Source organism: Neodiprion lecontei, chromosome 6, assembly GCF_021901455.1.
Source record: "Neodiprion lecontei isolate iyNeoLeco1 chromosome 6, iyNeoLeco1.1, whole genome shotgun sequence".
Lineage (NCBI taxonomy): Eukaryota > Metazoa > Arthropoda > Insecta > Hymenoptera > Diprionidae > Neodiprion > Neodiprion lecontei.
Window position 1 is genome coordinate 11,501,630 of NC_060265.1, and position 22,876 is coordinate 11,524,505.

Consider the following 22,876-nt stretch of genomic DNA (forward strand, 5'->3'; position numbering starts at 1 on the left):
TAACTTGATCCGAAGTTTTCTACAATTAAAATTTTTTTTTTTTTTTTTCATGCGAAAATCTTCATTTCCGGTACTAAAAAACGTTTGTTTTATAAATTCTCTGCAGAATTTCAATTTACAGATAATACAGTAATATATATATATATATATATATATATATATATATATATATATATATATATATATATATATATATATATATTTTGTTTTTTTTTGAGGATTGCGGAATCGAACTTAATTCATTACGAATTTAACTATACTCCACAAGATTTGAACTAATCAACACTGGGTGGCAACATAATTACTAGATGCCAAAGGATGTCACGTTACTAATATCCACCAAACATAAGTGTGTGGTCATAGAAAGAAGAAAAACTCGTATCCTCACAAATCTGAAATTACACGTACGTGCGCACTGGCACTGCACTTCCACGAGTCACTCGCTATACATGTGCATGATTATAAGTACGTAAAATTGTTTTGCCAAATAACGAGAAAATGATAAATGTCGTACTTAATAAACAGCGATGTTGCTTATAAAATTAAAACAATAATTTCTTTCGCCCCATGTATTTCTTCATGGCAATTGGTGTTAGCTGGTAGAATTAGTACTCGATGAAATTGTTGTATAAAAATCGTCCGTCATCAGCATACCTAATTAAGCAACAAATCAAAGAAAAATTTATTATGCTATGAAAATTTCCACCACAACAACACAGAAATATAGAATTATAGTCGTTGAAAAATTTTCTTACATTCAAAGTCTAATTTGACAAGGTATTGAATTTAGTTTCGAATCGCAAATAAGTAGTTTATAAAGAATGATCCAAAAATTTCACAAACACAAATGCATTCATCTTCTACTTACCAGCGATGCAAGCGGTCATGAAGCACACCGCGCTTCCAGTGATAAAAGCACGAACAGCCACGCTAGAAATCTGCGCCCTTTTCTCCGGTGCCATGGAAGCAAGTGCTCCGATCATGATGCCGACTGATCCGGGATTTGAAAAACCGCAAATCGCGTATGTTGCGATAGCTTCGGTTCTTGGTGAGAGCATATTCTGTTCTTTGTACTCTCCCATCCTTTGGTAGGCGACAAACTCGTTGACGATAGTTTTCAATCCAATCAATGTCGCCACGGCTTCACATTCATCCCATGGCACTCCCATGACCCAACTTAATGGTATGAAAATTTTCGAGAGGAACCACTGAAGCAGACATCGATGGTTTTTTGAATTAATTTATCACTTCGTGAAGACTACAAGAGGTTCAAATACCTACCTCGAAGTTTATATCTTCGTAGCCGACCAATTCTCCCAGCCAAGAAACTATGCCGTTTAGAAAAGCGACTGCCGAAACAAACGCCACAATGTTCGCTATAATTCCCAGGTATATTGCTATTCCTACATTTGCACCCTTCGAAGCGGCGTCCAAGATACTGGTATCCTCGCTGGAATAGTCATGGAACATGGTTAGTAATGACCCGAATCAGATTCGCCATTGAATTGGAAAGATGCACTTAAATATTTCGTTTCAGTGAATTGTTTGTTTGCAGACTGAAGTTATTAAGATAATAAACAAACAACATAGGTAGGTCAGTGTGATGTTTAGTCTCAAGTTCACCATTTCGCATACCACTGTCGATACCTTATCAAGCTTAATTTGTGAAAATTACGATCGCTCATAGTTCTCAAGTGCTTGGCTTTTTGTGTCAAAATTAATCTAATCCCCAATCAATGACTTACGATTTCTTCAACTCGATGTTCTGTCGGGTTGTTTTACTATTCTCCGTCTCCGGGTAGAACAATTTGGAATAGCACAGTGCTGCTGGAGCTGACATCACTGAGGCAGTAATTAGATGAGCAGGTTGAGCTCCAAATCTGATATAGGCAGCCAATACAGTTCCTATTGTATCAATCGTAAAATTCTAATCAAACTCCGACCAACTTCTGAAAGATTGTTCTTGGATAGAACATGCTTTGAGTTTGTAGATACCCACCGGACACAGTAGCAAAGCCCGACGCCATGACGGTGTGTATTTCCGAAGAGGTCAAACTACTGATGTACGGCTTAATCAGAAGTGGCGACTCTGACTGCAGGCAAAATAGAGAAGATTAACAGCCAGGAGGAATGGTTAACGGCGGAAATCCCTCGATAAGAAATTGAATGGTTGGGAGAAAAAAAAAAAAACAAGTGATTTTAGTCACCATGCTCAGAAATATATTGGCTACAGCAGTTATCGATTCGCAGACCGTCGTTCCCATGACAGACTGCAAAAGCCCCCCTAGCTTCATAACCACCAATTGCATTGTGCCAAGGTAGTAAAGAATCTGGATGAAGAAGCTGAAGAAGAAGATGACGGGAAGACTCTGAAATTTTGAAGAGATTGTCACTTACATGTGGTCAGTCCCGATTGTTCCGTTCGGAACATAAAATTTAGATCTATAAACTTACGGCAAATGCGAACACCGCATAGGTGCTAACTAAGGTTTCGGAAAATACGAAAGTTGCTCCCTCCACCGTGTAGTTTAAAAAAGTTGCCATTTTGTCGGAAATGCATTGGAAAATCGCTCTGCCCACCGACCATCGTATTGTGAACAGTCCAAAGCAGAATTGAAGAATGATGCCCCAAAATACCGGCGTCCAGTTTATCTAAGATAAAACTTTGATTGATCATTAGGAAAATGTACGCCTAGCGATAAGCTAATAGTTCTCATTGAGCTACCGATTACTAGGCGCGTTTTTGTGATTACCTGTGAAAATTTGAACAGCTACAAAATGGAAACCATACTTGAGACAGATTAATCAAGAACAGTTTTTGGAAGGTTTATTCCAGCATAGCTTGAACACGTGACTATCCAAGTAACAAAAATTCACGGAATATCTAGAGAACGTCTACAGATTGTATAAAGACGGTATTCAGGGTAGACGCTCAATGCTGATTTTTGTCGCGGTAACAAAAGATTCTTGTCATGCTTTCTATAGAAACCTACACTCAGAGAAAATTGTGGTTGACTTTACCATAAAAAATAGTGTGCTCAGGGGACAATACGAATTTATAGTTAATAGAACTTATTGCATTATGTTGTTCCGAACTATGAACTTATCGTTACATCTGACAAAAGTTGTATGGTTAACGGTACAATAATGAAGACCTGACCATATTTAAACATTAGTGCGATAAACGTGATAAACTTATCGTTACTCGATTTATAATTTGGAAATTTTAGATTGCAATTTGTTAACTTTTACTATACGAGTTGAGTAGCTTCATCGTAAATGTATAGTAAAACTGGAAAGAAAAAAAAATAGATGAGGAACTCGTAGATAATTCATCTCAACGATTTTTCGCGAGCGCAGACACCATTTTGACAACATATCAGTAGCTACAACCGTTGAAAACGCATTTTGGATCGTTTAAAACCCAGCGCATTATCTTCCCTAATCGGGGTTCGAACCCCTTTCGCTTGCAATGTTCGGATTATGAGTCGGGCACCCTACCTACTACGCCAAACCACCTTATCAAAATCTGTGACTTTATTTGATTGATAATACAACGTACGGTCCATACGGACATGACGGGTACAGTCACTGAAAACTGATCAATGAGGTTGTTCCATTTATCAAGTGAATTCAGCAGAATTTTTAGTACATTCCAAGTACCGTAAATGAAATTTCCAAATATACCTGATACATTTACTGCACAATAAAGTAAATTCAAAATACCCTTTTGCGTATTTCCAACTAAGTTAAGCAAAATGACAAAATTATAATACACATTTATTGAGAATGCTTAATAATTCACTTTGTAACACGAAATTTGTAATTCGACTACACTTTTGTGTCGTAAATGTGTCGTAGATTTTCAAATATTTTCAACAGTGTATGTTTAGTTGTTGAAACTATGTTCGTATGATCTTGTCTGAATAATTAATGTATTGGCGTTAACCATATTTAAGTCGAGTCAAACTATGTATGGTGCATTCAACTCTGACAAAAGTTGCAGGAATCATCTCGGGTGGTCTAAATACTTATCCGTAAATAGTTGATTATAAATTAGTTAATTGAACCATACTCTGTACTATCGAAGACTATACAGGGTGTCCCATTTTAATCTTACATCTAAATTATCTCGAAAAATATTGCTCTGATCAAATTTTGTTTGAAACAAAAGTTTTAGAGTTCAAAAGGGGACGTTCAAAAAAAATTTTGTTGAAGGTCCCAAATTTACAATAGCGACGCTACGATGGCTGACATGGTTTTTTTTAACGGAAACCTAACTTTTTTTTATGACAAAACAATGCATTGTATTGAAACTAACAACTTTTGTAAGAAACATTTTTCGATTCAGATTGTGGTTTTCATGTTGGAACTCCATTTTTGACTATTTAGCGCTGTCCGGAAGGTACCATACAAAACCCAAACAAACCCAAATAAACCCAAACGAACCCAAACAAACCCAAACAAACCCAAACAAACCCAAACAAACCCAAACAAACCCAAACAAACCCAAACAACCCAAGCGCTAAATAGTCAAAAATGGAGTTCCAACATGAAAACCACAATCTGAATCGAAAAATGTTTCTTACAAAAGTTGTTAGTTTCAATGCAATGCATTGTTTTGTCATAAAAAAAAGTTAGGTTTCCGTTAAAAAAAACCATGTCAGCCATCGTAGCGTCGCTATTGTAAATTTGGGACCTTCAACAAAATTTTTTTTGAACGTCCCTCTTTGAACTCTAAAACTTTTGTTTCAAACAAAATTTGATCAGAGCAATATTTTTCGAGATAATTTAGATGTAAGATTAAAATGGGACACCCTGTAGAACAGAGCTCACGGCACTATACGAATATAATCCTAATGAACATCTGTGTATGGTGAACATTATAACAAAAAATTTAGTTAATTGTACGATTATTATAGTCCCTTTGACGTTCTTGGATCAATTATAAGTGTGTGGCAAAATTAACATTGTGTTTATAGTGCACCAAACGATAATTTGAGTAAATTCTACTATAAAAATTATCTTCACGACTATAATATTTTAACTATACAGATTTTTAACTATACGCGCAAATTTTTCTCTCAGTGTATGACTCTGCGCTCATTACGGTGACGTGACAGTTCATAGAAAGCGTGTGAAAAAATTTTTGTCAACGTGACAAGAGTCATCAGTGAGCGCCTACCCTAAGACGCGCAGGGCTTCGTGGACACTTTTTATTGTCTGGGTAGGAGGCGTGATTTGTGGTGAAAATTAAAAATGGGCTCTTGCTACTAAATGGGAATTCCCATGAGTCACTTAAAGTGGTAATGAGTACAGTGAATAATATTTTTGTGGCCCGTGGGAAATTTTCAGGGCTAACGATGATCTCCTTGCGCGGTATAGACATACAGATTTAAAAAGTGATGTGAGTAGCTCGTATTATAAAACTATAATGTTAGAATCACATTGGATCAGAATTTTACCCAAATTTCTCTGAATATAATCTGTGAAGAAGAAAATTGATATTACAGAACCGGGCTGTTAAGACAGTGCAGTTAAATAGTTGCCTAAATTTTTACTGTTGGATTATAGAATGATAATAGTTATAAGATATGCAAAATGTTTTACCTGCAGCCCGATAGTTAAACACCGTCGAAGTAAATTTACGTTATCGTATCGAGGAATGAAATCGACTCCCACTTATTGCATCTTGTACTTACCAAATGAACTTATAAAGCTCTTGAAATGCGTATTATACTTATCATTGAACAGAAACAGTTCGAAATCAGTAATTGGAATTTACAATATGAAATATGTCGCAAAGGAATACTCAAAGCTTGGATAATCTTTACAACACCCGCAACATAATCCTAAGCTCATCTGATATCGAAGAATATTTTATAAAAAAATAAGAGATCTTAACATATGAAATATACAGTTGCTTCTGCCTTGGCTGCATTCATACATGGGAAGTAACATTTCACGGATCTCAAATGTTAAACAGTGATTCTTGAGAAGACTATTCAATTTCTCTAGTAAAAGTGCGTCGTGAGAAAAACGACCTTCAAACATTGCGTAATACCGTGCTGCAATGAGAAACTACGCTGCCAATTACAATACAAGCAAACTCACATATGCTGGATGCTTGGAAAAGATGAAACCAAGTCCAAGAAGCACGAAGACTCCTAGTAAACTGATCAACCGATCACGGGAATCGACGGTATCGATAACCATGAATACTAGTACAGCCAATAATATGGCCAAGTAGAAGACTGTGCTTCCAAATCTTTCGACGTATCTGGAATAAGAGAGTTTTCAATTGTTACTGTCATGAAAGTGACGGGAAACGATCAGCTAAGATCATCGTCATTCCTTTTCCATTAACTCACTTGATTGCGGTAAAACTTTTCCAGCATCGTCCAAGAGGTCTTAAACATTTGGCGATTCTTCTTCCAAAATATCTCCTTATGATATAGACATAAAAGAAACTTCCGTAAGTAATCACGAACAAAATTATCAGCAAGCCGTAGCCCTCGCACCATTGGCCCGATAACGATCCGTCTGTGAAGCAATAAAATTTATTGTGAATACGGTTTATTACCGTCCACCGTCGAAGGCCGATCGTTTGTCAACTCGTCTCGTACAACTTACATGTCACCCACCAGTATCTAGTAGCGAAACCGAAGTATACAAACACCCCCACATTTAGCACTAAAACCCATACTAATTTGAAAATTTTGGGGTGCTTTGAAAACGTGGCTCCTATGGCGTTGCGTCCTGTTGCAAAACACCCAGCGTTTAACTCTGGCATTTTATCATCCTAAAACACCAGAAAATGAAAACAAATTCTACTCACTCTGGCACACAGCTGCACTTCTTGTTGTTCTGTGAGCTATTTAAAAATATTTTTTAATTTGTCGTCGCAGCATTGTTTCATACGTATTGCAAAGGGTGATTGTTATCTCAAACAATCCTTAATACAATGAATACCAATTCGATTACAACGGAATTTACCTCGATATTTTCACGCTTGTCTGATTCATTTTCTGCACTGTACACTTGCGTTCCCTAGGAAAAAAATAATCGAATAAGCGCTCCATCGCACAATGGTCACGTCTTCATGCATACGTGAACAACGTATTTGCATGTTAAACAAAAATGATGTACGAAGTCGATGAAACAATAATATTTTCGTACCTTCTGTTCCAGAGGAATTTGTAAACTATTTTCATCGTATCGCCTGCAGGATTCCTCCTAATGAGTAGTAATATGTTTTGTTAGATATACACATATTATATGAGTGCCATTAAATTTACATGATCTGGAAGTATATAATGTGCATTGAAAATATGTTTCTTCACCTCTTCAGTAAAGGCCTTATTCGTCACTCCAGGCATAATGGTACTTCACGCGATAACGTGCGTCAATGAATAAATTCTCTTTCTTATAAAGTTCATACGCTGTAACGATGGCTCAAAGCTCCATGATTCTGTTACATTTTCTGACACCACAATCTGAAACACAGTGGCAGTAGCTTTTAATGACGTACAGCAAACTTGACTCAAGCACCACACTAGACCGAATGAGTAACCGTACACACCGGTATTTACGAGCACAACTTATCCTGATTACGTTCCCGATGATTATTTGTCAGATAAATTTGATCTCATCTAATACTAATTTTTAATTTATTGCTTTCATTTTGTGTTTGTCGCTTTTTCGGTGTTGCCTTGTTTTGCTTTCGAACACTGCTGCTCCTAAAATTTTGCGTCAACGACGAGTTTTTCACCGCGTTGATTAGAGACTTTGAATAGTTTTAATCTTGCTAATGGGCACGAGCCAGTGTAATCACACCTGTATGCATGTACACACAATCTCTTTTCACTGTATTCGATCTGACACGTGTTGATAAGGCACGGAGGAAGGTTGTTATCTTTCCAACACCAAAGATATCAACGTCAGTCACCATTTGACACATTGTGAGTATCGATGCTACTAAGATTTACCTTTACTAACAACGGAATGAAATTACACATCATGTATTACCATAATGTTGTAGTAAGTATGGTAATGTATTATTGTAGTCAAATTAATCAGAATATTTTCTGGTCTGTTATAACGCCTCGTCAATAGTCGGTTTATTACACATAGTTGAAGAAGCTTCGTAATTTTTTGATAATAGATTATTGCCTGTCATAACAACTAGTTATCACTATCAAAAGTCTCATTATGGATAAAAGTACGCAACCGATACTACACGTACCGATTGTACAGAAAGTTTTTCTTCAGATAATTATCTTGCATAAAATTTACGCTGCGAAAAATCATCCTACGCAGAATTTTGCTACGATTTATTATTGTACGTAAAATACATATCCTATGCATCCTGCACAAAGTCAACCTGCATTCAAATATATTTTTAAAAGGTAAAATTGGTAGGCGTGGATTGCTTTCGAAAAAAATGTTGGAATACGAGGTTTGCATAAAGCAACACTTCGAATTGTATAGGCATGAAAGTCTATAACTTGGAGGTTATACGAGTATAATGATAACTCGACATGCGCAACAAACTATAAAAATTGCAGCTTAATGAAACTGTTAGCCTAGCATCGTGTGCATACAATTAAAGAAGATGCACGTAAACATTTTAGTGGTCTATATACGTGGTGTTTGTAATTAAAATTATGACGATTTTGTAAAAGATTATATGGTGTAGCATAATTCTATGCTGAGTGATATTGAGCAGATATAATTTTGTATAGGATAGTTTTGTGTAGGATCATTTTGTACTATAGAATAATTTGCCTTTGAGTTTTTATTTTGTACAGATTAACTACGTAGGATAACTATTTCGTAAATTGTAAACAGGATAATTTTGTGTAGAATCAGCGCGTACGTGACACGTAAAAATATGAAATCAAGGAGAGGATCTTGCCGGATAATCTTTGCTGGACAATCCACGCGTAAATGATGTAAATGGTAGATAATGACCTAGGAAAAAAATGTAGTCAAAATCGGTAGTTCGGAAGCCGTTGTTAACAAATAATTCTGCACGCCGGTGTCAAATGGTTTAAGATCGAAAGATTTATAATTAATAAACAAAGCCTCACACAACATTCGAACTAAGTCCGACGGCTTTTTATATCCATTAACAATACTGGAAAAATCTTTGCACACAATCGATGTGTCGGAAGCTATTTGTTAACAACGATTTTTGGTGCGTTATGTTAAATGAGGTGTAACAATATTTTTCTTTTACTCTCAGTTGAGGACTACCGTCGACACGTCGCTGCCATTCTCCGTTCGGACTCACCTTGATTAAACGATCGGATGAGAAAATCGTTGATTGCCAGAGGCGTATGCGTCAATTTTTAATTAACAAAGGAACAGTACGGTCCGATAATAACCAGGGAATTTGGCGGGTGATTTAGCTACGCTCAGGTGCTTAACAGGATCTGTTAGAGATGTGGTATTCATCAGCAGACTAAATAAATTAACGAATCAAGTCAAATCAAAGAAAATTAACAGATCAGTCAATCATATGTTGTCCGTTGATTTTACACATTTCGATAGTTCAGCTAAATTAGACCTTACAAGTTTCACGATACTTTTATTCGATTTTAATTTACTAATCAACAACGATAAATAAATCGAACGGTAGCGGCTAGCGAGAATTTCGGTAGAACAAAGTCAAACGATAGATGTTTACAAGACGGTAGTCGGTAGCGAGAGTAAGCTGTAAGTAGACTTCAACATTATATGTCACAGATCGGCGAGATTTGACCCAATTTTCTTGTTGATAATCCGCGATTTGATGATTTGAATTGAGGCGATAAAGCACGAGTTGTTGAAATTCACAATAGCTCGAAATGGTAGTTTGACAAAATAATTCGGTAGAGTTTTCTATAAACGGTAGTTGCCAAGAGTGTTTTCAGTTTATTATTAAATTACAGAGACCGGTAACAAGAGAAGTTGTATTAGTTCAGTTGTTGTAGAAATTAATCAAGTACGTTAGCTTTCGAATACCTAACTTTCGAGAGGAATATTCAAATACGATAGTTTACAATCGAGAATACGAGAATATTAAATAACGTAAATTGCGATGGCTAATTTACGAATGAATTGTCGATAGAAGTCGGATACAATAAATTCCGGAAACCAAAATTCGAGAAACTCATCTAGCTTAAATTCAAAAGAGAATTCGAAAGATGATTTACGAAGCAAATCTTACATATAATTTACGAGAGAGGGAAAGCTAACAATAAGATACAATAAAATACACGGAATAACCTACGAGGTTGTTCAGAAGTTCGGAATTATTTAGCGAAGACATAATTAAGATACGAGAGAAACAAAAAACATGGGCAACTTCATAACAATTCAGTTGAGACAAAAGTCTTACCTTAGCCGGTGACTCAGGCACTCACTGACTTTATTTCAAATTAAACTAAACGATAGCACAAAAACGATAGGCAGACACGAAAGGCAGGAAGAGTAACGAAAACGGTAGAACAAAGGTAGAATTTACGAAAGAACGATGGTAGATAAGAAGCTTGGTTAAAGGAGAGGCAAAAAGAATTTAGCGGATTTTCTAGAATATGATAAGCGCGGAAGGAAAGATGCGTTCTCCTGGCAGGTTGAACGTAGAATAGATGGATCGCCGATCTCGCCAATCTTTCCGGCGTCATATATTTATAGAGATAGACTGCGCGCTCTGTGCAACGAGCTCAATCCGTGAGAAGATAGTGCGAACAAAATAACTGCAGACACTCCCTCTCACTTTGATCGGTGACTTGGCGCGGGAAATACATATCGATAGATTTAGACATGTAAAAATACCGGTATTAAGATTCTCAGTAAAATAACAAAAAAAAATACCAGAATTTTAACATAAATTGACGTCATTTTTTTTCTTCTTATCTTGTGATGTGAAATTACGATTATAATGTCGTGTTACGGTAAAAATAGGGTAACACCACCTATTTAAGATGCAAAAATACCGGTTCCGTTTTTTTTTTTGGTGAATTGATTATCGCAAAAGAATATGACTGATCATTTACAAAATTACAACGGGATAGAAGTAGCGCGTCATTTTTTTCACCTTCCATAATCATAATTTTAATTTTTTTCAGTAGAAAGTAATATAACATTCACAGCCGATCATGATTATATTGATAAATTTATTATAGTTTCATTACAAAAATATGTGCCTGAAAAGATGATTCTTACATTTTTTCTTAGTATTTCTTAGAATGATTTTCTCAAATTAAGTATATATTTTATGATGTGACCAATATGGTAATTTTATTCCCGGTCACGTTAGCAGTTTGTGACGGTAAAAATACAGTAAATTTACCGGTCACGTTTACGTTACACGTTAATTTGCATGCCTAGATAGACTCATTCAAATATACCTTCCCGCTTGCCATATCGTATTCCCCGCATGGCGGCTACTTCCAACTCTTTCGATCGTGTGACAGAGAGAGGACTCCGGCAGAACTAACTTTATCCTTCGATCTTGGCTCCAGCGACACCGTAAAACCCCTGACCACGGTCTTACATACAGGTCTTGCGACTCTGAGTTTCGACGTGGGCCTCTTAACGTGTCAAGCCGCTAGCGTCGCTGCGATCGAGGGATGCTCGGTGCGACAAGGATGACGATAGTCGCGCTCGCGCGTCACATGGGCGTGGAATCCTAACGTCAAAGGCTTATTCAAACATTGTAGGTTATGTTGATGCATCCCTCGATCGCAGCTCCATCTGGATTTTTCTTCAATAGAGGAGCCACTCTCTACCATTGGAATTCTATTGAGTTGCAAGACCTGTATGTAAGACCGTGCCCCTGACCGACCATGGTCTTACGGACAGGTTTTGCAAAGAACAGAATTATCAGTGATGGGTACCCCCACGCTTGCATTAGTGTCGAAGGTTTTCGTGTCCCAAGCCGCCACTACGCGTCGTAGCTGTATTAGTACCGGGTCCGCTGTGAGTGCTTCCCCTTGCCCATTCGGGAGAAAAGAAAACGAAAGATACTTCTTTCTCTGTCGCACATGATACTCCAACGCAACCCCAACACTATGAGCGCACCTTGCGGCGTAAATCAAAACTACGAACTTGGACACTAAGTGAGTCTACCCCACGGAGTAGTAAGAAGGAGACAACACTCGAGCAGCACTTGGCTCAAAAGTTGCCCAGTTTTTGGGGCAACGTAAGAAGAATTGTCAAGGTGCGATTTAAGCGCCTCTTGCGGTGTAAGCCTGTATAGCGCACTCACCCCCTTCCCCATATGATCTTATGATTCGCCGTTTGCAAACCTTTTCCTCGGATTTAATGTCGGTTGAGATTAGAAAAGCAATCACTCGATTTTTACTGTTTTTTAGTCATTTCAGATGCGTATTTTACGACTTTACGGAGTATGTTTATGAAACGAAGGCTTATAGGTTACGATTGCCGCCCTTTTTTTTTACATTTTATAGCGAAAATTTCGCTTTTTTCCGTAAGAGGCGCTCAAATCGCATTTAGACAATTCTTCTTACATTACCTCAAAACTGGGGACAAGTTTTATCGCAGAGTGTTGTCTCCTTCCTACTACTCCGTGGTCTACCCCGATCACCGGCATTGCAAACCCATAGAGTAGAAGGAGACATATCCCCCCATATTTCATTGACAGAAAGTGCTCCCATTTTTCGGGGAAAAAGGTGGCGCTGTTAACAGTGTGAAACCGCTATTTTCCGGCTAGCGAGAACATTGGAATAGATTTAATTTGCAATACAGAACTCACTAAATTTATCGACGAAGGTAGTATAGAACGGAACTGTATTACGTATAATCTTATAATTTAACACATATATTGACGGAAGAATATTGCGATAAGCCAAAAGTTACTAGATAACTCCTAGTTAGCCAGATCTAACTATATATCACTAAATTGTAAGTTGGACTTACCTGAGAGTCACAAAATCCTATTACAGAATCTTATTATCGCAACAACTATAATTTAACCTGCTTAAATGTATTTTTAACATAAATATTAAGCAACAGAAAACCCCTAGAGTAGGTTTTCCGGGAAGGCATAGACTAACGCCGTATTATAAGCAACTCCACTAACACGGAGTAGTTCTGTCGGTAAGTAGACCATAGACGTAGTCAACACTTGTAACCCAGAACATTGCATGTACTTATTATATACAATACTTATATTCACATGTGTGTGTGCGTGCGTGCGTGCGTGCGTGTGTGTGTGTGTTTATATATACGTCCAATAATAAGGAATATTAGGCACTGATATTGAAGTGCTATCCACTTACATTATAAATCGGGATAACGTCATCAATATGATGATATTCAAATATTCAATATCTAATCATTGTCTATTCATATTATCATTATTCACACTGAAATATATTTTGGTATCTGGGGAATATTTTCACGCTTATTTCCATATGAAATAGACCACTTTAGCATTATTTAAATTAATAAAAACATATTCGATTAAATATAGTACACTGAAAGAAATTTTATTGCAATATTTGCTTTTCCCCATACACAAAAGTACAATAAAATATAGCATTTTAGGGACAATCGCGGTACAGTCGTGAAAAGTACAATAGTGAGTAACGAAATGCATAACATTTATAACAATGTTTCAAAGATCATATAGTAATTCTTGCTTGTCAAAATAATATTAATATATATAGAAATAGTATAATGTCCTATTATTCTAGGAATGTTTATGATTGTACCTCGTTTGTCCCTAAAATGCTATGCGGAAAACCAAATATTGCAATAAAATTTCTTTCAGTGATATTAAACCTTGCTACAAATAACACTAGTTCAAGTCAGTGGGGCCACCGTCAGTACGACGCTACATCGCGAAGGCTGAATTTTTAGAAATGGTGCGCTCTATCTGGCAACGTTACAAGGCTTTGAGCGTTACATTCGATCGTGGATGAAAATGCCTATCAGTCAATATTATTTCACTTTGAATATTGAATATTAAGAATAAATCACTAAGATGAAGGAACCCCGTAGAACATTACCTTACTAATTGTACTCAGTACACCCCAAATATCTGTTCAGCCTTGCACACATGTGCCGTCTTTCGTACAATTATCTAAATCCCACAACTATTATATTATCCAATTATTCCACTATGAAATTGTATAATTATAAGAATATTCCAATTACGGAGGTAATATTGAATATACATGGAGCCACAAGCGAAAATATATTTAATATCAAATATTATGAACCCAGTAAAGCGAGCCTTCGAAGCAAGCTAGAAGCTAGCTGGACCATGCTAATTCGACGAAGTGTGAGATTCTACGTATTCCAAAACAAGAATTTTGAGAGAGGCTCGAAAACTGTGCAATTGGCATTCATTTTTGGGAAATTGAATGTTAAATATCAGAAAAACCAATATTTACCTTACATTTTTAAGAAATCGGTATCAGGCGTGAAAAACTTATTTGGGTAATAATAAAATATACGTGTTCGCTTATTTTGGCCGAGGAAGATTACACTTCAGTTACCAGCAATCCTGGAATATAACCTCCGCTGGCCTGCATGATTTGAGATGGATTCAGCCGTATAAGGGTCATCCGTAAAGAGAACTCCTGATAACGGTAAAGTGGAAGACAACGCTCTCACATGGAAAAAAGTGCACACATTTATTAGTACTTCAAGGCTACAAGTGCTCGTATTTCTTTTTTCTGTAGCCTATAAATCTCGTCTTCAGATTGGCAGATCGATTAGCCGGTGTTGAAGGGTTGAAGATAACTTCAACTGTGTCGTTTGTGCGCTGAAATTTGAATTATTTTTTCAAGCTTCAAATTTTAATATGTTATTATGATAATTGCACTAAATGCACATTCGATTCTCAGAACAAAATAACGGTTTTAACTATTAACACAACCTCCCTTCAGAATGCCTACAAGACTCGATGTGCGCGCCTTGATTCCATGGCGTGTGCCATATTATTATTATTATTAGTAGTAGTAGTAGTATCTTCGCAAACCTGTTGGAACATCTCCTCACATACACTGAAGTACTAAACGGGGACTCTATTCACTCTATTCACGGGTACCGAAGACCTACATATATGCATTAGGGTAGTTCTTGTTTAGGGTGTTGACGAATTTGTTCTTAGCCGCCCTCTGAATCAACTTCAAATAACTCAAAAACAATTTACTACCATCATACCAGGTAATCTAAAGGAATTGCACACCTACTAAATGAAAAAAGGATAATTCAATAACTGTGTAGTAACAGAAAATATTAGCTCCAAATAAATGTTTTATTTACGGTAAGTTATGAATATCTTCATTACCTGTTTCTCGAATGCCTATTCCAAACTCTGAGCCCGAAGGTTTGTGTAAGGGGCCGAAACTCACCCCCATGTCAACTACGTTACAGAAAAGTGATGGAACGCACATTTTCCATTGATATGCTGTTATTAGGATTCTGCCGTTTCACCCCTGATTCATTAAAATCACCCCTTTGTCAACTTATGTCGATAAAAATTAGAGTTTCACGTGTCAAAGTTGCTGGGCTCTATATCTAATATCCTAAGTTAACGCTGTTGATGGGATTGCCATGATCGGAGAATGAGCTCGCCCACGAGTCATATCCACGTTTCAACTCGGCTTTGCGATCCAACTATTCATGCTGTAATAATGTGTCGAGTTATATAGTTTTGAGTGCCTGTAGAACGCTCAATATCATTCTATTCTCCGAATGTAATTCCTCGTGGCTTGATCGGCGTTTATGTCTATCGTATGTTAATGACATGTGTCGGTTGTTCCGCGATTATTTCTTCAGCATTTCATTTTACCTCTAGTCTCATTTGTTCATTTGTAGTCTTTCTTCACCTTTAGAGGACGGTGACACCCATATACGGGGGCGACGCATGATCGACACTTTACCCATAACAGTTTTAACATATTAGATACCTTTTTTATGCATTTTCTAAAGGAGACCAAGAATCCGAAATCCCCGTCCTCTAAACTTATTACCATCGCTCTCCTATCAATTTCCCAAAGAGGTACTGATACGATATGTCGTATACAAATATCTGAAAAAAGTTTCATTTTACGCAACAAGAATGCCAGAAGATGTATTCCTGTATTTTAATTACCACTTATTGCAGGTATACATATCCTTGCATCATTTTCACTCAAAACAAAAGATTTTTTAACAATAAATAATTAATATAAACTGAAACTTGAATAAAGATGAGATTTATATAATTGTGTATGTCATAAAAAACTAGAAAATCCAAATATCATTCAAGGCCGATAAAAATGGGTCACGTATTGTAATTCAGTCTCAGGTAACCCTGTAATGTTTTTTTTTTTTTCTATGCAATAACGGAATAACGCACATATTTCTGAAAATCTCAGAAGTTGTAATTTTCATTGATGACTTGGAATTATGTCCAAGTTGACCGATTTTCAGACCTATCTGGACTGGACTATTTTGATTTTCATTAGAAATGGAATTAAAAATAATATTAAACGCAGAAAATTGAATCTTTACTTTGGCTTTTATTCTAAATGTACGAGGAAGGGCCGGCTTTACTTGACTAATATCGCTAGAAGAGTGAGGGCTATTCTAGACCCCTTAGCGTCTTGAGGGGCCCATGGGCCTCATTTTTCGGCCGCAAAAGCAGCGTGATACTTGAGAAAGTGCAGATAACCATACATCGCGTAAAGAGTTCTCTGTTTATGTTGATATTTCCTCTCCGGCACTTTCCACTTCGATTCGTTTTTGAACCCATGATCCGAAGGGGACATGATTCTAGGTACTAGTGATTCAATAATCCAATAATTTTGATCGATACCACAAGGAATACCGTCGACATGTCGTACCGTGATATTAGATTCGATGTACGCAAAATATAACATCTTGCACTCGCCTTTCGTTTCATATCTGCTTTGTTTTGACTGTGATATTTAGTACAGGAGGTTGGATACATTCAAGTGTGGCGGTGTTACAATGTATTCCAGCGTCGCCTTACTGATCTTCGTCGCCCACTCTTAGTCAATGAAACCGGCGTTCTTTCGGCGTTTCTTATCCCCGCCGAACTAAATTAGCATTTCCCCTTAACTGCTGATTTTTTCCATGTTCTCCTCCGCATCAGCTCCAGTATCTTTGAATCTCTTGTCGTGGATGCATCAGCTTTGATTTAACAATGAATCCAGCGCGTGGTCGACCCTCAAAAGTCAATCAGACGATAATCGTTGATATAATACTGGAGCACGGGGACGAAATATTGTTACCGAATAAAAAAGTGGTTGGAAAATCTAAACCAATATGGGATGTAATATCACGTGAACTTGATAATAATATAACCTCAAGGTCGTTGTATGTATTTGTTACGTGCAACAGATATGGAGTGAGAGACAAGGTTTTACAGAGATATTCGAAGGATTCGAATATTAACGTATCGGCGAGCGATGGCGTCCACAGCGGTATTGTTTTTGATTCCTCATCTATTTGCGAGGCATCTTTAGAAGAACAAGATCCTCAGTGTCTAAGTTTCGCAATTCCGGTTTTGCGATCAGATTTCGAAGACTTAGTTATTGATCGATTGTACAAACGTACAGACAAAAAAAATAGAGGTTATCGCCAGCAAAAGGTGCTGAAACCGAGTAAATGGCAAGAAATGATTACCCACAGAATTTGGGATGCAAATCGCATTAAATGTGGTTTTAATTTCCAAAATCACTTTCTGTCTGGTGATGCGAAGTCTGGCTCCATAAACGATACGTAGTATTTCTTTATTATCACAACAAATTATGTTCACCTACCAATAGAAATACGGAAGTACCGAGATTGATATGCTAATATTTCGGACAAAAATGTGTTGAATCATGTTATAATTATTACTCGAGCGATATAATTCCTACAGTAGAAACGTACCTATCTTCATTCCATCAGAATTGTTCCAATAGTCATCACATTTGACCCAACATTTTTAATAAAAAATATATACACCACATATCGCGTCGGTAATCAAACGTAGACGAATTTAGCAACCGAACGCCGCAGGCCAGAACCGAATGCGGACAATTAGTCTCTGATGTAGCTACGTGCACCGTGCGTCTTGTACATACATCTACTCGTCCACCAAAGTTTTCTGATGCACAAAACCGTACACGTTTATCAGGCGGAAAAAGCAAACGACTTGATGCCAGAAGAGGATCCAGAACCACCGCACCTTTATTCGGCAACAGTTCTTCGTGTTGCAATATATGAATATATCGCCAACGAATATTTGGATCGGGACGCATTGAAGGCAATTGCGGTTATGAAGGCTACTCATCTGAAGAATGCGATCCACAACATCGGATACGACCCATTCCATGTTCATTACTGGACGAATTATCAAACGCAGAGCTTCAGAGCGAATTGTAATTGTTCCGTTGCAATTGATGCCACTGGAAGTATCATAAGAAAAATCGAGAAGCCGGAAAAAGCACACTGTAAACACATATTTTTATACCAGTGTGTAATTAACTGTGATGGAGAGCAGTTTTCAGTGTGTCAGATGATATCCGAGAGTCACCGTACCAATGCGATTCAGTTCGGGCTTATGGAGTGGATCCGGTCCGGAGCTCCGATTCCTCGTGAGGTAGTAACAGATGCCAGTAGAGCTCTGTTAACTGCAGTAATACGTGCGTTTACAGCATGCAGCACAATTGAAAATTATGCCGATGCATGCAGATTTGATGAGCTGCCACCGTGTTACGTACGCATTGACGTCGCTCATTTTATAAAACTTATGCCTCATTCCTAAAAGATATTCCCCAACGCATTGAAATCTTTTATCTCGCTGCAATCGGGAAGTTAGTAGTTGCACGAGATATCTGGGAAGTTCGAAGCATTGCGAAGAATATAATCCTGGTTTCGCGCTCTGAGATAGACGGTGGTTTAACTTGTGGACGGAGGTCGCAATGCGAAGAAGCAAAATCGGCTTTGAAAACATTGATCACCGAAGTGACGATAGATATTGGACAAGAGACTGTGCTTGGAAGATCGAATAAGACCAAAATGAGGTTGAGTAATTTGGTCGAGGGTGTAACAGTCGAAGTGCGTAGATTTTTTTTCTTATCAAAATAATTACCGTCACGCAGAGTAGCTTCTTCTTCACATTAAAAATTTAATTAGCTTTAATTTTACTAATCACCGACATATGTGTTGGTTTAAAACTTATTCGTACAATTCAATTAATTTTCCACCTTTTGTTGGTTCATAGTGCAATGATTTTTATCATGACGCTGCTGCTGTAGATGAAATTCTCATGAGTGATAACTCGGCGAACAGCTGTTGGTTTACGTGGGCGGCAGAAATTGAAGTGGAAGTGAATGACGCTCTAAAAGAGGTTGGCGATCGTGAAAATGCTCACTATCTTCCGCGATTAACAGACCGTCTTTGGAAAGACGTTAAATTGATCCCGCTCTGGTCAAACATTTTTCGCGATAAGTTTGGCTACGGCCGTGTACCGGCTTCCAGTGCTGCAGTAGAGGGAGAGTTTAATAAAATCAAGACCCACCTCTTAAAATATTGTGCAACTCCAATGAGGGCAGATGTCTTTTTGCAGAAGCGCGTAGACTATATAAATGGTCGTATTAAGATAGCTAGTTCTAACTTAGCTCGTAAAGATGATTCATCAGTACCTAGACATCAAATAGAGGACATAATCAGGGACGAAGAAACACAATCCAAAATATATTCCGATCAATGTCGTGAGTTTTTAATTACATTTTTAATTTAACTACACGGTCGACTAGTTAGGTCTGTGATTACCGTATGTTTCAAAAAATTCAATCATATGTCAGTCCGTTTGTTGGAATATATTAATATTGTGAGTTTAATAACATTAGAACGACAAATTCGATTGAATTTCTTCCAAATACATATATAAATCACAAAGATAATTTAAACAAATTCAATTACCTAATGCAAGAGTAATCCGTAATTTTTTTTAACTTGCCGTCATAAACGTTATTCCTCATTGAAATCATTGATACATTACAAAAGTGAGTTGAAATTGAAGTTTTTTCAAGTATACTGCAGAAATGTCATTGGTGATTGGGTTATTTTTAATGACAAATCATAAAAGTAATGAGCAATTGTATTTTTTTAATTAAAATTTTTTCAACATCGATTCAGGCGTGCAGGAGAAGTCTAAAAAAATTGAGGGTATACCATCGACAGCGTCTAAGGCTTTAGAAAAAACAGATAGTCCCGATGATGTTGAATTAGATTCATGTCCTGCATGTACCACTCATGGAAAGCCATCAGGTGCACACTTCTGTGTCATATGCAAAACACCAGTGCATGCTCTACGCCAATGTTCTATCCCTGTGGAAAATAGCAAAGAAGGATATGGACAACGTCGACTTTGCGTTGCCTGCAGCCGTACGCGAAGCGTGCCGCAAATACTTGCAACACGTGAGGTAGAAGATGTTGCAAATTATCTGCAGTTGCCTGAATTACTTTATTGGGAGAGGAAATGGTTAAATAAATTAGAGAACAGTTTATATATATTGTGAGAGAAATTCTGTACGTCTGTCTTGTACGTTTATTCTGTAACGACTAACTTTTCATACACAAGAGGTAAGTATCAAGAAGGAGGTAAACATTGTGTACCTTGTGTATATGTTCCGTGTAAATGTGTTGTCTGTATGCGAGAGTGAATGTGTATGTGAATCTGTTTTGGCCTTTATGATTGTGTCGTTGACACTTTTATTCAACAGAAGATTGGCGGGGCCATGGTAAAGCATCGGAAATGAAGTCACGAAAGGCACGATATTTGGGCATGAGAGCAGATGAAGTCAGGGACAAGTTATTGTTCGAAAAACATATCACGTTACCAATTATGAAAAACGGCAATTCAGGCACTCTACAGTCAGTTAAAATCGGAAACGAAAACATTTGCCTCTACAATACGTATGCTTTCGATAGTCTCCTCCAAATAATGTTGTCTGCGATCTGTGATTGGCCATTGTTGAGAGAAGCAGTAAGTAAAACATAGCTTTTTGTTGTGGTGATAATTTCGCTCACAATCAGTTAAAGCTCCCTGAATTGTTCATGACTTTTCCCGTCGACAAATTTAGAAGTCCCTGACCTTTTTTCACGAAACTTCGGTAATGTTGGGCAGCTGTTGCGACTAAAACCTCCCGAAACTGTGCACCTTTGATATATGAATTTCGATTCAAAAACACATTGTATTGCTTCGATCTACACAAATAATCAGAAACTGTAAAATGCCATTTCCGAAAGTTATATTTGCTAAATTTACGATGCATAGTTGACGTTTGAAAACGCATTTAAAAAAAAATACGTCTTTCCCTGACTTTTTCCGACAGACAAAATTCCCTAACCATTCTCAGTTTGCCCAGTTTTGCCGGTCGGTCGGCACCCTGTGTTATAAAGTGTAAATAGTTATACGCGGTTGAACCAAGAAAGAGAAAAGGCAATGAATCACTATCACTAAATATTTGCAACGAAAAAAAAGTCTGAGGGAAATTGCCTCATTGGCTGAATACATTGGGTATCTAGTTTCACGAAAATTTTTATACGCAATTCTCGATATTTCGTTGTTTAAACATAATATGTAACGGTTATCACAGATGGCAGAATCGAAGGAAGGGAACCCTTTCATCAAGATGTGCTTCGATATTTTTGACAAAGGGCTAAGAGCTTACTCTTACAAATCACGAGCCGCGATATTGCTTGATCTTCTTAAGAAGGACAGTGACGTCATATGCGGTGGATGCCGCCTAATTGACTGCGCCACAAATGTTGGTTACTTTGCTGGTGTACTATTAGAAGTATACCCAGCTATAGAGAAAGGTCACAATGTGATAACGGATGCCCAACTCGGGAGAAAACGTTTCCCGTTATAACAATTCAACGAGCAACTCTATGCAATGGACAAGAATTTAAAAATGTAATTCTGGACCAGGTCAGGCTCACTGGTCAAAAGAGATGTTCTTTAAGATCATGCTCGGGATGGAAAACAACAGAAATATTGGCATTAGGTGAAATTTTGCATACATAATTACCTACTCTAAACAAGTCATCGAGACAAATTGATCTTGCGAATGTCGTAAAAATCTCGTTACGGCAAAGTAAAAAATGGTAATAGCAACTCAAGGAATGACCTAATACAATTTTATTTATTAATGGAGTTGAATTTCGGAACATAAACGTACTCCAAGATAACGATACCAGTTTTAAAATTTTTATTTTGTGCCATTACAAAAAATATACGTTACAGGAAAGAAAATGCTAATGAGTTTTGTACAACTGTGGCCAGAAAATTTAGAATCTGTTATTGCTCTTTTCGATTATGCTTACTCTTCCTATACTTTCTTGTAACTATGACGATAATATGATCGGCTCAACAACAATTAGTGCTAAAGCCTTATTCAATTAGAAAAATACAATGAACCAAGCAAACTGATTTTGCGTTTCAATTGCCAGAAAACGCAGTGAAAAGTATAACTGACAACTCAAATCGCGCAGAATAGTTACTCGTGTTATATTATTTTTTTGTGATTCCCACAATACCTAAACAGTTGTTGTAAGGATACCCATTCTAGAAGGTGGCCTGTTAGATTTCGACGTTGATGTATACATCTCCAAATATCGAAGTTTACGTATCGCAAACGGAACAATGGGCTGAACAGACCCATTCTATACGCAAATTTAAACAAAAAACAGTTCAATGCATTTTCATTTGCCGCAGCAATAAACAAATTGCATGAATTCTACGAATTTAGTATTTCGTAATATACTATTTCGTAGAATCCATTCAATCCATGGTATTTCTTTATTTCTGTGTCAAATAAAAATGTATTGAAATGATTTTTTCTTGCGAATT

The 22,876-nt window shown here is 37.1% G+C and overlaps 1 protein-coding gene across 4 annotated transcripts in view; it reads right to left on the reverse strand.

Moving 5' to 3' along the window:
• Positions 1-181: 181 nt before the first annotated feature.
• LOC107224529 (solute carrier family 28 member 3) overlaps positions 182-22,876 on the reverse strand; it is a 34,262-nt gene continuing 11,567 nt past the window's right edge. Inside the window, exons 1-14 of one of the 4 annotated variants that reach the window (XM_046742629.1) lie at positions 11,397-11,472; positions 7,344-7,496; positions 7,180-7,236; positions 6,997-7,050; positions 6,634-6,802; positions 6,372-6,543; positions 6,115-6,280; positions 2,455-2,652; positions 2,208-2,369; positions 2,000-2,093; positions 1,746-1,905; positions 1,282-1,450; positions 869-1,208; positions 182-654 (exon numbers count right to left, since the gene is read on the reverse strand). In XM_046742629.1, coding sequence (XP_046598585.1) covers positions 593-654; positions 869-1,208; positions 1,282-1,450; positions 1,746-1,905; positions 2,000-2,093; positions 2,208-2,369; positions 2,455-2,652; positions 6,115-6,280; positions 6,372-6,543; positions 6,634-6,802; positions 6,997-7,050; positions 7,180-7,236; positions 7,344-7,379 — 1,839 coding nt within the window. In that variant the 5' untranslated portion in view covers positions 7,380-7,496; positions 11,397-11,472 and the 3' untranslated portion in view covers positions 182-592. Of the gene's footprint in view, positions 655-868; positions 1,209-1,281; positions 1,451-1,745; positions 1,906-1,999; positions 2,094-2,207; positions 2,370-2,454; positions 2,653-6,114; positions 6,281-6,371; positions 6,544-6,633; positions 6,803-6,996; positions 7,051-7,179; positions 7,237-7,343; positions 7,497-9,295; positions 9,319-10,384; positions 10,675-11,396; positions 11,473-22,876 lie in introns of those variants that run through there. The other 3 variants (XM_015664616.2, XM_046742628.1, XM_046742627.1) reach the window with 3 other exon arrangements.